Source organism: Taudactylus pleione, unplaced genomic scaffold (genome assembly GCF_031769625.1).
Source record: "Taudactylus pleione unplaced genomic scaffold, aTauple2 ptg000494l, whole genome shotgun sequence".
Lineage (NCBI taxonomy): Eukaryota > Metazoa > Chordata > Amphibia > Anura > Myobatrachidae > Taudactylus > Taudactylus pleione.
This window is the reverse complement of record NW_028284896.1, coordinates 347,598-363,050: the sequence shown is the minus strand read 5'-3', so window position 1 is coordinate 363,050 and position 15,453 is coordinate 347,598. Positions and strand designations below refer to the sequence as shown.

Below are 15,453 nucleotides of genomic sequence, written 5' to 3'. Positions count from 1 at the left end.
CTAGATGTTGATATGTCAGACCATGTTGACATAATAGCAGTTGACGTTCTGATGTCGACATTATGTTTGCACACCAGAGACACATACTCTGTTGTGGTAATGCTATGTGACAGCTGTATGTGAGCGTGGTCTAAGTAGTAAAGGAAATGTGTGGAAAGGATGTAAGTAAAAAATTATATATTCTATAAAGAGTACAGATTAGTGTATAATAAAGTGCAGGTGTGGAATAATATAGTCACTGATTGCACAGGTTGTAGTAGTAATTATGATTGTAAAAGTATGTGCTTATCGCACTAGTGAGCTAATAGCGAAGCAAATATTCTATTGACAATTTAAAAGCTATTAACTAATTTTTCTAGTTCAGCGTTCACCAAGATAGTTTCAAGTTTAACCCAAAGATTACCATACCCTTTCTGCTTTGACTTAAGTTAAACAATGTATCACTATTTACCAGTAGTGTATTTTAGCTAGGGGCTGCAGGATATCACAAATCTCCCTATATGCTAAATCACATGTCCTTATAATGGAGCGCGAACCCCGCTGAGCGAGTGAAGTTCAGTCGCTACGGGGCTCGCAACAAGACGGGGCAGCTGTCGATGTTGAGTGACAGCTCGCCCCGTTTTGTGGGCGGGTAGGGGGGTGGCTGGACAAACGCAGGCGTTCCAACGTAAACTTTTTTCAAGCATGGCGCCGTATAGTATCATCAGTTTTGTCACAGCGCCCCTAGGCCAAAAGTTTCTTATTGAGAAATTCAGCAATAATGAAGTAAATTGTGCTTACCTGTCACCCTTGGGCTCAGCTGTGTGGTGGTGGCCAGGGTTGTGCTTCTGTTTGTCCAGACCCCCTCCTTATAATAGATAAAAAAGCGCACCGCACAGGTGGCACCTGTGTCTGGGGGTGGGGGCGCAAATGCCGGGAGAGAGAGGACTGACTGCTGCTGCACCTCTTTCCCTAACCCAGCAGACAGCGCTGCATGTGTACTGGGCTGGGGAGTAAGGCAGCAGCAGCCAGTCCCCTCTTTCCCTGTCCGAACTACAGTAAGTAGCGGTGGCGAGGGAAGGGGGCAGGCTGCAGGACCCGGGCCCCTCCAACAGGCCGGGGCCCAGGTAAATAGTACCCGCTCCCCCCCTCCCCCTCTTGGTGCCCATGTCTGGCGACAACCAATTTGTAACCAACTGACCTACAGAATTAGTTCATCTTCATTGTTCTTTGTATTGGAATCCATTTCTCATTGTGTGAATCCATGTGGGGGAAGGGATGAAGGAACGTGATAACATGTGGAGAGAGGAGGATTCAGAGTTGTGCACAGTCTGTGTCGGCATTGCGTGCCCAGAAATAAATGCGAATATCCCACCTTTGCGGCTGCACCGCGCCATCCATGTGCATGTGAAACTAACCGCCATTACTATCTGTGTAGACTTGCATCGGCCCTGTCCTTGGTGCCAGCGATCAGTCTGAAATATGATGGATTTCTGCACTCGCTCAGCTCTGAATAGTCTCCACTGCACATTTATCCTACATGCAAACACCTAGATGCCACATCTGAGGGGGTGACACCAAAAGTGCCTGCACAGCCCCCCTACTCCTTCAGTCCACAGTATACCACCCATACCACCAATCCCCCCCTCTGTGGCCCCATACTTTCACCATTGTCTTCCCAGAATGCATTCTGGAAGTAGCACTAAGGAGGGAGCAATCAGATATTGCATGCATAAGGACAGTGACACCACACAACTTTATTTTTATCATTTCTTATTCAGCATATCTATGATAGTTGTCCTAATTAGGGCAGTTCCCTTCTTTAACGGAATCAGTATGAATGACCGCCGGCCCTATGGCCGGAGGTTAAAATCCTGACGCCGGAATACCGTTAGGAGTGAATATCTTGACAGGGGAATATGGTAAGTATAACTAACCCTACTCCCCCCCTTTCCCTAACCCTCCCTTAGGGGTGCCTAACCCTAACCTCCCCCCTAGTGCCTAACCCTAACCCCCCTAAGTGCCTAACCCTAACCCCCCCTTCCCCTAGCGTAACACTCCTGGGGGGTGCCTAACCCTAAGTCCACCCCGGGAGCCCCTAACCTAACCCTCCCCCCCGCCCCCCCGGCTGTCCGTGCCCGCTGCCCGGCTTACCTTTGTTTGGTATGCTGTCATTATACCTACGTCTGGATTTCAACGTCTGTCATTAGTATCCTGCCGGGATTTGACAGTCGGGAAGCCGGGGGTCAGCATTTTGAGTCCCAGCATAATGGCCGTGGTGACTCCTATTGAACACTGGGAACCTGAGTCTTTATAGACTCAGGACCTGACATCATACACAAAGCCGCATGACCAGAATGCAATTAAGTCTGCTGCTCTGCCAGGCGCCCCCATGGAGGTGTGGCTAGCTTGCGTCACTGCCTCTCCAGTGGCTTGTGCCACTATCAAGCACTCCCAGTGACTTCCATCTACATCACTGGGGTGGCAGAGCTTAAGCCTGGCCGGGTCCTAAAGCTGGCGGTCAGCGCCTGTCAGTGGTCCCCCTATGATGTGGCGCCCACAAGCGGCCACAGTGCTCAAACAGACACTCATGTGTATTTTAATAAATTACAATTATTTTATTGCCTAATTTGCTAAAATGTAAATCACAAGTATTTTGTACACCAACAAAAGGGACAGTATCTGAGCCAGGCAGGGGAGGATTGGGATGGAAAACCAGCCCGGGAAATTTATGGATGCAGCCCTAATGGGGACGGCTGTTGAGGGGGTGGGGTCTGTGGAAGAGGGCAGTATACTCTTTTGGGGGGCCCCATCCCTCTGTACTAGGTACAGGCAGGGATGGACATACCTGATTATCGATGGGAAGCTGCACATTTTTCGGGCGCCTCCCTCCACTTTCCCTTTCCCTTCCCTCTCCAGAGCCAGAGCTAAGACGGACGGGTGGGATTTTATACTCGAGTCTGCACCACTCAGGGTGCCTGGTGCCCTACATGCCCGTGTGACATGCTTAATGGTCAGACCAGCGCTGGGTACAGGTCAGTAGGTTTGAAAGAATTTGAGCCTCGCTGCACAGCGTCTTCAGCCGGTATTCACTATTCATGTAGGAGATCACACTGTCTGGAAGATGCCTGTTTATGTAGAAATATAACCAATGTCACCATCATAAGCAGATAATGTTTAGTAATAGACATTTTTGTGCAGGGCAAAATGTGAATTTCCCTGATTAAACAATTTCTGACTCTCTCCAGGCCCCCCGTGTTACTGCAGACCCCCCTATGTCTCCATCCCCAGGCCTCCCTGTGTTACTGCAGACCCCCCTACATCTCCATCCCCAGGCCCCCCTGTGCTTCTCCAGGCCCACCGTGGCTCTCCAGACTACCTGTCGCTTCATCTCCAGAGCCTCTCTGCAGGCTCCCTTATGTCTCTCTCCAGACCCCATTATGTATCTCTCCAGGACCCCGTTATGATTCTCTCCATACTCCGGGTCCCCTGTGTCTCTCCATCCCCAGGCCCAGTGTCTCTCAGTCCCATTCCCCCAGCCCCAATGTGGAAGTTTCTGCCACATTCCCCCAGCCCCAGTGTGGAAGTCTCTGCCACATTCCCCAGCACCAGTGTGGCAGTCTCTGCCACATTCCCAGCACCAGTGTGGCAGTCTCAGCCACATTCCCCCAGCCCCAGTGTGGCAGTCTCAGCCACATTCCCCCAGCCCCAGTGTGGAAGTCTCTGCCACATTCCCCAGCACCAGTGTGGCAGTCTCAGCCACATTCCCCAGCACCAGTGTGGCAGTCTGAGCCACATTCCCCCAGCCCCAGTGTGGCAGTCTCTGCCACATTCCCCAGCACCAGTGTGGCAGTCTCAGCTACATTCCCCAGCACCAGTGTGGCAGTCTCAGCAACATTCCCCAGCACCAGTGTGGCAGTCTCAGCCACATTCCCCAGCACCAGTGTGGCAGTCTGAGCCACATTTCCCCTGCACCAGTGTGGCAGTCTCAGCCACATTCCCCAGCACCAGTGTGGCAGTCTCAGCCACATTCCCCAGCACCAGTGTGGAAGTCTCTGCCACATTCCCCAGCCCCAGTGTGGCAGTCTCAGCCACATTCCCCCAGCCCCAGTGTGGCAGTCTCAGCCACATTCCCCCAGCCCCAGTGTGGAAGTCTCTGCCACATTCCCCAGCACCAGTGTGGCATTCTCAGCCACATTCCCCAGCACCAGTGTGGCAGTCTCAGCCACATTCCAGCACCAGTGTGGCAGTCTGAGCCACATTCCAGCACCAGTGTGGCAGTCTGAGCCACATTCCCCCAGCCCCAGTGTGGCAGTCTCTGCCACATTCCCCAGCACCAGTGTGGCAGTCTCAGCCACATTCCCCAGCACCAGTGTGGCAGTCTCAGCCACATTCCCCAGCACCAGTGTGGCAGTTTCAGCCACATTCCCCAGCACCAGTGTGGCAGTCTCAGCCACCTTCTCCAGCACCAGTGTGGAAGTCTCTGCCACATTCCCCAGCCCCAGTGTGGCAGGCTCAGCCACATTCCCCCAGCCCCAGTGTGGAAGTCTCTGCCACATTCTCCAGCCCCAGTGTGGCAGTCTCAGCCACATTCCCCAGCCCCAGTGTGGCAGTCTCAGCCACATTCCCCAGCACCAGTGTGGCAGTCTCAGCCACATTCCCCAGCACCAGTGTGGCAGTCTCAGCCACATTCCCCAGCACCAGTGTGGCAGTCTCTGCCACATTCCCCAGCACCAGTGTGGCAGTCTCAGCCACATTCCCCCAGCACCAGTGTGGCAGTCTCAGTCCCATTCCCCCAGCCCCAGTGTGGCAGTCTCAGCCACATTCCCCAGCCCCAGTGTGGCAGTCTCAGCCACATTCCCCAGCACCAGTGTGGCAGTCTCAGCCACATTCCCCAGTTCCAGTGTGTGGCATCCCCCTCCCCAGCCCTGTGTCATCAGGTCTAACCTCCCCGCTCCCCCTCCCTCCTGCCGCCGCCAACACCACTTACCTGCTGCTGCTACTCCTCGGTTTGGCGACCCGCGGTGCTGAATGTCTGTGGACTGTGTGGGCTGTGGCCGGCATCACTGTGCGGCTGCCTACTGTTGCAGCATGCACGGAGAAGAGGGGCCAGGCAGCAGAGGTGCTGGAGGCGGAGCCGTCAGTAGTGACTGACAGGCTCCGCAAAGGTTTGTGGGAGGAGCTGCTGCGGCTGGCAGCAGCTCCCCCGTAAGCCATTTTGACTTTTTTTTCAGTAAGCTACTGCGCATGCGCAGAAACTGTACAGCTGTCCGATTGGAGCTAACCTCCGATCGCGGCAGCAGTTGAGGGTGGGCAAGATCCGCCCACTGTATGGACCGGCCCAGCGGGAACCAGCCCGGTGCCCCGGTGGCCCAATCCGCCCCTGGAGCCAGGTCTTGCTACAAATCCCCTTTTTTCTATTTTTCAAAGCGCAGGGAAGCTCTATAAAGCCCCTATTTAGGACCGTATTCAATTAGAAGCGAAAAGTCTGAATCCGCAAAAAAATATCGTGGATGACGTCATTTTGCCAGGCGGAAAGTATTCAATTCCAAAGACTTTTCGCGTACGCGAAAAGTCAATGCAATGTAATCGGCAGAAACGTTTCACCTATGAATGGCAGGCGGAAAAAAGTGCAGAATTGTGGTTTTGGGGTGCAAACTTCGGGAAACCCCCCTGCACCCAGTCCATCAAAGAAAAACTCTGCCAAAAAATAAAAAATACTTTAGAACACCCCAAAAAAGTACTTTCATTTTGGGGGCGAAAAGATCAAAGTTGGGGGACAAACTTAAAAACTAGCGAAATAGACTTCTGGGGGGACCCCAAGTATAAGGCAGGTGTTTTTTTGATTACAGGTGCTTGCGGCAGGTGGATTTTTTACATGATTTTAAACTTCACTTTAGCAACTTTAGGGAGTTGTTATTTTCACCAAAAAAAAACTGCTTAATGCTATTCTTCACCACTTGTGTTAATGTGCTAATTGGCAACAATTGTCACAACTTAAGTACCCCAAATACCTTCATTAGGGCTAATCTGGGGCATCTATAGTGATCCCCAATGTTAGTGCTTCTTTTGGGGGGTGTCAGGCTGAGTTTCCCATTTTTGTCAGGACTTTTCGCCTGTTTCTGTTTCGCCGGATGCCGTTTTCGCGTCCTTTCTAATTGAGTACGGCAAATAGCGGGATCGTGCCTGATACTTTTCCGAATGCAAAACACGCGATGTAGGCGAAAATTCCGGCATGCGAAAAAGTATTGTGGGTGCAAAACTAATTGAATACGGCTCTTAGTCTGATAAAACCTGCCCCACTTGGGATCCGCTGTCGGGATTTGAACCGGCGGCTAAACAGCCAGTATGTAGGGCTCTATAGGGTCTCAATATGACTCAATAGAAGGCTCAATATATTGTATATCAGCCATTGTATATTTTTTACTAAAATGTTTTGTGTATTGAATATTGAGGGGAGATGTTTCAAGCCAACCAATCACCTTCTAACTGCTATTTAAAAGACTGTGTTAGATGAATGACAGAAGCTGATTGGCTGCTCTTGGCAACTTCTCTTTATCTACTGTATCTACAGAACTTGATACATTTCCCCCTTGCTCACCAGAATGACTGACGTTCTACATGTTTGGTGCAGGAAGCTCATTCTGCAGCATAGTGCTGGGGGGGAGTTTGCTCAGAATTTGTTCTATAATATAAATATGGTATAGATTTTTTTTTCTTGATCATCACTCTTGTAGTTATTAACATTTTGATTTTGTTTTCCCTCTTACAGGAGCTGAGATCACGGCCTCCTTTCTCTCCCCCTGCCCCTCACTTCAACATGAGGAGATGATTAATTGCTGTAATCCAAGGACCATAAATGTGAGTTTGGAACTTAATTGGGGATGAAATGTAGACAATACAGAGGGTAATTATATAAATGCTAAGGATCTGATCTGCTATCATTTGTATCATTATTGTTTGCTTAAAACTGAGATATCTTGCAATAGCCACATATGTATGATAGTTCTCTATATATAATACAGAACGAACGATGTATTAATTAACATGTACAGCACAATACTGTATTCTTGAATTGTATCCTGTAATCATGGGTTCAGTATGATTTGTTGACAGTCAAAATATCGACATTCACACTGTTGACTAAATTATTTAGTAACACATTTCGACAGACTACATGTCGACATATTCATTATACCATGTCGACGCTAACCCTAACATTTGTATTGTCTACATTACATACATGCCTACTCTCCCAGGGATGGCCGGGAGTCTCCCGAATATCGGGTTGCGCTCCTGGACTCCCGGAAAAGTAGGCCAATCTCCTGGCCGCCGTCACCCCTCTGCAACCCCCCCGCATAACCCTGAACCCTCCCCCCGCAGCAGGACTGGCCGGTGACACAATTCGCGCTGAATGGCGTAATCACGGCCCTGCCCCCTGCTTCGCAATGTCATTAAGTTCAGCATTGTGAAGAAGGGGCGTGGCCACAATGATGCATTTACGTGGTCAACATTGAACCAGAGTCCACATGGTAAAATTTTACATTTTTGTGTCGACATTAGGACTCTCTGTATAATCATTGTTGACTTGCTGACTGCATACTGTAATCATTGTTATGAGCTTTAATTGCCCCACTCCAAATCTCTTTGGTTTACTAGACACAGGATATGCATAAACAATAATAATAAAGGCTAACGCCACCTAGATATATATTTTTTTACCTGAACTAGCAAATGTGTGCAGGGACCGATGCAAAGTTTAAGAGAACTCACACATGCCAGAACGGAATGGGTCAAAAATAAAGGTTCAACCAGCGCTGGCCACTTTCAGGTGCTATTTGTGGCGTGCTATGGCTAACACTGTCCCTAGGCAGGTCAATAAGCGGTTATGGATTGATAGAGCTACAGTAAAAAAGTAGACAATGTCTAGATAGACACCAGATGTTAGACAGGCAATAGGTCGACAGGGACAAAATTTCGACAGGGCCAATAGGTCGACACACTAAAGGTAGACATGTAAGAAAGTCGACAGGTACAAATGGACGACAGGGTCAAAGGGTCGACATGAAAATGTTTGACACATTTTTTTGTTTGTTTTCTAACCCTATCTTCAACCTAACCCTAACCGTCCCCTTGGTGCCTAATCCTAACTAGGGATGAGCGGGTTCGGTTCCCTGAGAACCGAACCCACCCGAACTTCGGGGATCCGGGGCGATCCGAGCCCAAGCTCGGATCTCCCTGTCTGCCCCGGATCCCTCTCCCGAGGCAAAACCTCGAGATCTGCTGTCGGATCTCGAGGTTTTGCCTCGAGCGGCCATTTTAAAAAAAATGCCTTTGCCTTTAATGGGCAAAGTGCTGATTGGCTGACAGAGCCGTCTGTCACGGCTCTCAGCCAATCAGCATTATGGTGCTCATTTGCATGTAGCACGGACTCGTGAGATCCGTGCTACATGCATCTGTGTGATTGACAGTGACACAGAGCACAGATGGGTCAGTGAGACCCGTCTGTGCTTCTGTGTATTTCAATGACACAGATGCACGCACGGACCAGGAGATCCGTGCTACTTGCATCTGTGTCATTGACACAGAGCACTAACGGGTCCGTGAGACCCGTCTGTGCTGCTGTGGTAAAAAAAAAAAAAAAAAACCTGTGTAAAAAGAGAAAAAAATGGCGTGCCCCCCCCCCCAAAAAGAGCAACCAGCCCCGGGCATTAGTGACCCAGTGCTGGGTGTGCTTAAATACAGGGGACAAACGACATAGGGGTCCCCTGTACTTAAACACAACCAGCACCGGGCTAGTCAGAACCAGAGCTGGTTGCCAAAATACGGGGGACAAACGACGTAGGGGTCCCCCGTATTCTGCGCAACCAGCTCTGGGCTCTGATCCGGTCCTGGTTCTGGAAATACAGGGGAAAAAAATGAGTAGGGTTCCCCTGTATGTTCCAGAACCAGCACTGGACTTTTTCTAGCGGGGGGCTGATGCCACAGCCAGGGGAGCCCTTTCACCGGGCCCCCCAGCCGCAGCATCAGCCCTGACCGCTAGTCAGCCCAGGCCGGGGATCCCTGGAGAGCTGGGGACCCCCCCAATAAAGGGGTCACCCTCTCCAGGGCTCCCCAGGCCCATGCTGATAGCCCGGGGCTATCCCCGCCACCCCTGGTGGCGGTGGGTGGCGGGTTGATTGTGTGGTGTGGTGTAAATAAAGAATATCAAACATTGTCTTTACAAGTAGAACTGCAAGTCCCAGCAAGCCTGCCCCGCATGCTGGTACTTGGAGAACCACAAGTACCAGCATGCAGGGCATTAAGGGCCCACTAGTACCTGTAGTTCACCTGTAAAAAAAATGTTTAAAAAAACACAGGACACACACACCGTGACAGTATAAGTTTATTAAACATACATACACACACACACACACACACACATGTACACATACTCACCTATGTAACCTGTAGCATCGGTCCACTTGTCCGGTAAAGTATCCATAGGGGACCTGTGAAAAAAAACATACTCACCATCTCCTATGCGAGGTTCTGTCCTCTTCGTTCCAAAGTAGGCATCCCCGGACTTGGCAAAAAAAAAAAACGAAAACGCGATCCACGAACTTAGTACCGTTCTATAGAACGGTACTTCCCGAATGAGAGCTTAGCGGCGGGGTATCACCATGGAAACCCCGCTGCTAAGCGTTCATTGGCTGAGAGAGGCCATCTCCCGTCTCTCTCAGCCAATGAACGGCTCCCTCCATTGTAGTCAATGCTGGGAGCCGCAAGGTTATTAAAGTTTACCCTGCGGTTCCCACCATTGACTACAATGGAGGGAGCCGTTCATTGGCTGAGAGACGGGAGATGACCTCTCTCAGCCAATGAACGCTTAGCAGCGGGGTTTCCATGGTGATACCCCGCCGCTAAGCTCTCATTCGGGAAGTACCGTTCTATAGAACGGTACTAAGTTCGTGGATCGCGTTTTCGTTTTTTTTTTTTTGCCAAGTCCGGGGATGCCTACTTTGGAACGAAGAGGACAGAACCTCGCATAGGAGATGGTGAGTATGTTTTTTTTCACAGGTCCCCTAGGGATACTTTACCGGACAAGTGGACCGATGCTACAGGTTACATAGGTGAGTATGTGTACATGTGTGTGTGTGTGTGTGTATGTATGTTTAATAAACTTATACTGTCACGGTGTGTGTGTCCTGTGTTTTTTTAAACATTTTTTTTACAGGTGAACTACAGGTACTAGTGGGCCCTTAATGCCCTGCATGCTGGTACTTGTGGTTCTCCAAGTACCAGCATGCGGGGCAGGCTAGCTGGGACTTGCAGTTCTACTTGTAAAGACAATGTTTGATATTCTTTATTTACACCACACCACACAATCAACCCGCCACCCACCGCCACCGGGGGTGGCGGGGATAGCCCCGGGCTATCAGCCTGGGCCTGGGGTGCCCTGGAGAGGGTGACCCCTTTATTGGGGGGGTCCCCAGCTCTCCAGGGATCCCCGGCCTGGGCTGACTAGCGGTCAGGGTTGATGCTGCGGCTGGGGGGCCCGGTGAAAGGGCTCCCCTGGCTGTGGCATCAGCCCCCCGCTAGAAAAAGTCCAGTGCTGGTTCTGGAACATACAGGGGAACCCTACTCATTTTTTGTCCCCTATATTTCCAGAACCAGGACCGGATCAGAGCCCAGAGCTGGTTGCGCAGAATACAGGGGACCCCTACGTCGTTTGTCCCCCGAATTTTGGCAACCAGCGCTGGTTCTGACTAGCCCGGTGCTGGTTGTGCTTAAGTACAGGGGACCCCTACGTCGTTTGTCCCCTGTATTTAAGCACACCCAGCACTGGGTTACTAATGCCCGGGGCTGGTTGCTCTTTTTTGGGGGGGTGCACGCCATTTTTTTCTTTTTTTACACAGGTTTTTTTTTTTTTTTTTACCACAGCAGCACAGACGGGTCTCACGGACCTGTCATTGCTCTGTGCCAATCACACAGATGCATGTAGCACGGATCTCCCGGGTTCGTGCTACATGCAAATGGGCACCATAACGCTGATTGGCTTCCTGTCTGCCACTGCAGTGCCACTCCTAGATGGGCCACGTGTTTGTGCCGCCCCCTTGTGTCGCTTAGCATAGTCATCCAGCTTCCTCGGTACAACCTTTTGGCCTAAAAACAATATTGTGAGGTGTGAGGTGTTCAGAATAGAGTGGAAATGAGTGGAAATTAATGTTATTGGGGTTATTAATAGCGTAGGAACAAAAAAAGGCCCATTTATGTGATTTTAGCGTTTTTTTTTTATTTTTTAAGAAAAAATCCAGATCCAAAACACAAAACCCAGAACCCAAAACACGGAAGGGTGGTTTTGGCAAAACCAATCCAGATCCAAAACACGAAGAAAGATCCAGATCCAAAACCAAAACACAAAACACGAAAAGTGTCCGGTGCACACCCCTAATCCTAACTCTCCCTCCTGGTACCTAACCTTAACCATCGGGGTAAGTGCCTGACCCTAACCGTCCATTCTAGTGCCTAACTCTATCCCTCTGGTAAGTACCTAACCCTAAACCTAACCCTAACCATAACCCTGAAAAAACAATCATGTGTCAACCATTTTCATGTCGGCCATTTTCATGTCGACCTTTTGACCCCAACCTTCTTACATGTCTACCTTTAGTGTGTCAACCTATTGTCCTTGTCGACCTTTTGTCCCTGTCAACCTATTGCCTGTCTAACATCTGGTGTCTATCTAGACATTGTCTACCTTTTTACTGTAGACCTATAGACCGTATACCCAATAAGCAGGACTGGCACTGTCATTACGTGAAAACACCTATAGCGCCAACATTTTCGGAGCCTCAATAAACTTTATCGAGTGACTCAATGAAGCTATTCATTAAGCTGTGAAAATGGGTGTTTTTTCCAGGACAGTGGGCTTTTCCCTATCTATTAAAGGCTACCATCGAAAATATTAATTTAAAAAATGTTTAATTTATTTAATTTAATTGTATTCGTTTTTTATTCTATTTTGTTTAATATACAAACGGAACTGAAATATAAAGTAAAGCTTCTAGTTCCAATCATACTTGCCTACTTTTGAAAATTAATTTCAGGGAGATAACTATGGGGTCTATTTAGTAAGCCTTAGTTGGAGATAAAGTCGACGGAGATAAGGCACCAGCCAACCAGCTCCTAACTGTTATTTTTCAAGCACAGCCTGTGACATAACAGTTAGGAGCTGATTGGCTGGTGCCTTATCTCCTTTGACTTTATCTCCATCCAAGGCTTAGTAAATAGACCCCTATGGGTCAATAGAGGGTGGTGTCCTGCTCCACCTAAGGGGTGTATTGAGTTAGACTGTAGCTTCTCCTTTGGGGCATATATAGGGGCACCCATGGGTGTGTCCAGCACCATCCGGTGAAATCTATAGTACTTTGTGCAGCATGCTACCAGCGGGCAGTTATGTATTTTGGATAAACATGTCTTCTGTACAGCCAGCCCTTATACAATTGAAGTGTATAAAACAAGTCTGCACTGTATAATTATATTAGCCCTGCAGTCTTTACAGTACTCAAGAAATATGATGTAAATAATTGGCTAGAGACTGACAGAATTGTATAAGTTATGCTGTGTATGAAATGTAAGTGTGGTATCCCGAATAAATTTATAATGCATGCTAAAGAGTTGGATTATCACAGGCCCAATGTTACTGTTCCGGTGTGTTGGTAGAAATCCACTCTTGCTCCGACACGCTGTCCTCGGAAGCACCGTGGCTTCTTCTCTTAAGCTTGGCATCCACTATACAATTATCTGTCAGATATCTGTCCAATCTGGCTGGTTGGATTAAAAACCTGGTAATGTATGGGAGCAAAGGACAATCGATCATTTGCTCACAAACACTGGAAAATAACCAAAAATGGTTGTTCAGACAAATTGGTTAAAACACACTAATTTAACCAATTTTAGCAATTTTTTTGTCCTTTTCTCAGTGTTTAAAACCATATGATTGATTGTCATTTGCTCCCATACATTACCAGGTTTTCATTCCAACCAGCCAGATTGGACAGATATCTGACAGAAAATTGTATAGTGGATGCCCAGCTTAACTTACACCAAAGCAGAGAGGCAAGGATAACCTACCCTTTCCCAGACACAGACAAAATGGCAGACAGAATTCATATAAAAGGATTTTTACATTTATTTCTAAGGCCCCCAAATAAAGGCTCAAATGGGTCACTGCAATTAAAGTAACAGATGGCAAACACTTCTAAAACCACATCAATTAGCAGTTTGCAATGATATCTAGTTATCAGTTCAAAATTATATCTACTTTGCAGTTTACAATAATATTCACTTAGCAGTTCACGATTAGATCTGGTTACGTAAGCATGGTACAATATAGTCACATAGTTTCCTATACACTGTCAATATGATTCAATGAAGATTCTCCTTAAATAGTTGAGCAGTACCGTAACAGAATGAATAAAGTAGCTTTACTACTTTCAATCCGGGTTGTTTTGGGGATCGTCGTGTGCACAGTTGGGGCCCTCACTTGGATCTATGCATACAATAAGATCTGTATTTACATGATGCTATATTATACATGAGAAATTTTAAGATGTTTTCATCTGGACATGGCCACTTGGGAGGTTTGCAATATTGGTACATGCGCACCTGCTTTTATAAACTGATTCTAAAGGGCATATTCAATTGGCTGCAAGATTTTTGATGCAAAACTTAACACGGCTATAGTGACCAATTCCCAGTTGCCAGGACTCTGCGCACTCCCAATTTTCACCATATCCAATTGAATAAAAAAATTGGGTGTGAGAATTTTTAGCTCAAATTTTTGTAGTTAAAATTTTTGAAAAATTTCTGAAATCAGCCTGCACTCTAAAAAAACTTTAAAACATTGGATAACAGTATAGATGTATATTACTGTTCCAAAGAACAAAATATGGACACAAAACCTCTGCCTGCTCGCTGTCTATTGCATAGTCTGGGGGAGTGGTTGATTTAATGCGAGATTATGCAATAGACAGCAGCTGAGCACAATATCGGAAATTTTTGCTGGATGATATAATAATATGCCTTCCGATTTATCAGTACATCTGAACCTTGTTTTTTACAGCCCAAAGGTGCATTCTATCACGGAACGTGTGGCTATATGTGCCTCGTTATATTTATGCTCAGCAGGAGTTTGCGGATCTGACAACGGTGTCAGAAGCCAGGAGTAACAGCCATAGCCTAAATCACCTGTTTAGGGACAAAAAAAATTAGAACAATATAGTAACAAGTAGTATTAACTGCTTACTTAACACATAGAGGTAACTTACCCAACAACCATCTCTCTGGTATTTGGTCAGCCTCAAATTTTGCAGAGAGGGATGAATTGCTGAGGATGTCGGTATCATGGCACACTAAGAATAACCAGTCACAGCACTCTTGATTTTTAGTTTTGCAAACAGACCATCTGCATGGAATATGTATGATGTCTGTTGGTATAGACATGTGCAATATTCCTGGGTGGTCTCAGCCCAATGTGTGTGCAATCTATAGCTCCCAGAACATTAGGCATGCCTGAGAGACTATAGAAAGCTACCTTAAATTTGTGCCAGTGTGACTCCTGGCTGGGAAAACAGATGGTGTTGCAGAGGGGGATCAGTGCCTGTATGACTTGGGTCAAGTGCCTGCTAAAGGTAGGCTGGGAAATACCTTGCACTCTACCTGATACTGACTGAAAGGAGCCAGTAGGAAAAAATCCAAAATCCAGAATCCAAAATCGATCTTTAGTAAATATACCCCCAGGTTTTAAGGTTATCCATGCTGGTGCACAGATGGTATATTCCTACTGACAGAGGTACTCATTAAATCACCTATGCTTAAGCATGGATATCCTAAAAATCTGGGCCATTAGGGTGCCTTGAGGACCGTGGCCCTGAATCAGAGCCGAATGCTCTGACAGAGTGCACGCTCTGAATCAGGGCCGTCCTTCTTAATTTTTAGAGCGGCCTCCTGGCCGCTTGCATAGCAGTGGGTGACCACCCACAGCTATAGCGAGCGGCCAAAAAGATGGTCGCGATGGTCAAGACCATCGCGACCATCGGGCTTGCGACGAGACCCTTGTGGTAGGGTCTCGTTGCCGCAAGCCCTGGAGTGCTTTCGGCTCTATCAGAGCTGAGAACACTCCCACTGACATCACTTGTGATGTCAGTGGGGCTGGCTCCACACGGTAGGCGTTCCCATGGGAATGCCTCCGTCTGGGCAACCACGCCCTTGGCACACCCACCAAAGGGGGCATGCTGTCACTCACCATCGACAGCACGCCCCCTTTGTAGCAAGACCCATAGCGACGGCTTGGCCGAGTCACGCATGCGCACAACGGAGCCAGCTCCCTTGTGCGCATGCGCACTGGGCCAATATCGACCTGCGAGCGGGTCTGAATTAGGCCCCGAGTTTGGGAAACTGGTCTAATGTATGAATACATTCTCCTATTGC

General features: G+C 48.1%; 1 protein-coding gene across 3 annotated transcripts in view; it reads left to right on the top strand.

The window, feature by feature from the left end:
- Nucleotides 1-15,453, top strand: part of FLT3LG (fms related receptor tyrosine kinase 3 ligand) — a 176,480-nt gene that overhangs the window by 132,315 nt on the left and 28,712 nt on the right. For all 3 annotated transcript variants that reach the window (XM_088449722.1, XM_088449721.1, XM_088449723.1), the window contains exon 2: nt 6,752-6,840. In XM_088449722.1, the coding sequence (XP_088305848.1) occupies nt 6,808-6,840 (33 nt within the window). In that variant the 5' untranslated portion in view covers nt 6,752-6,807. The remainder of the gene's footprint in view (nt 1-6,751; nt 6,841-15,453) is intronic.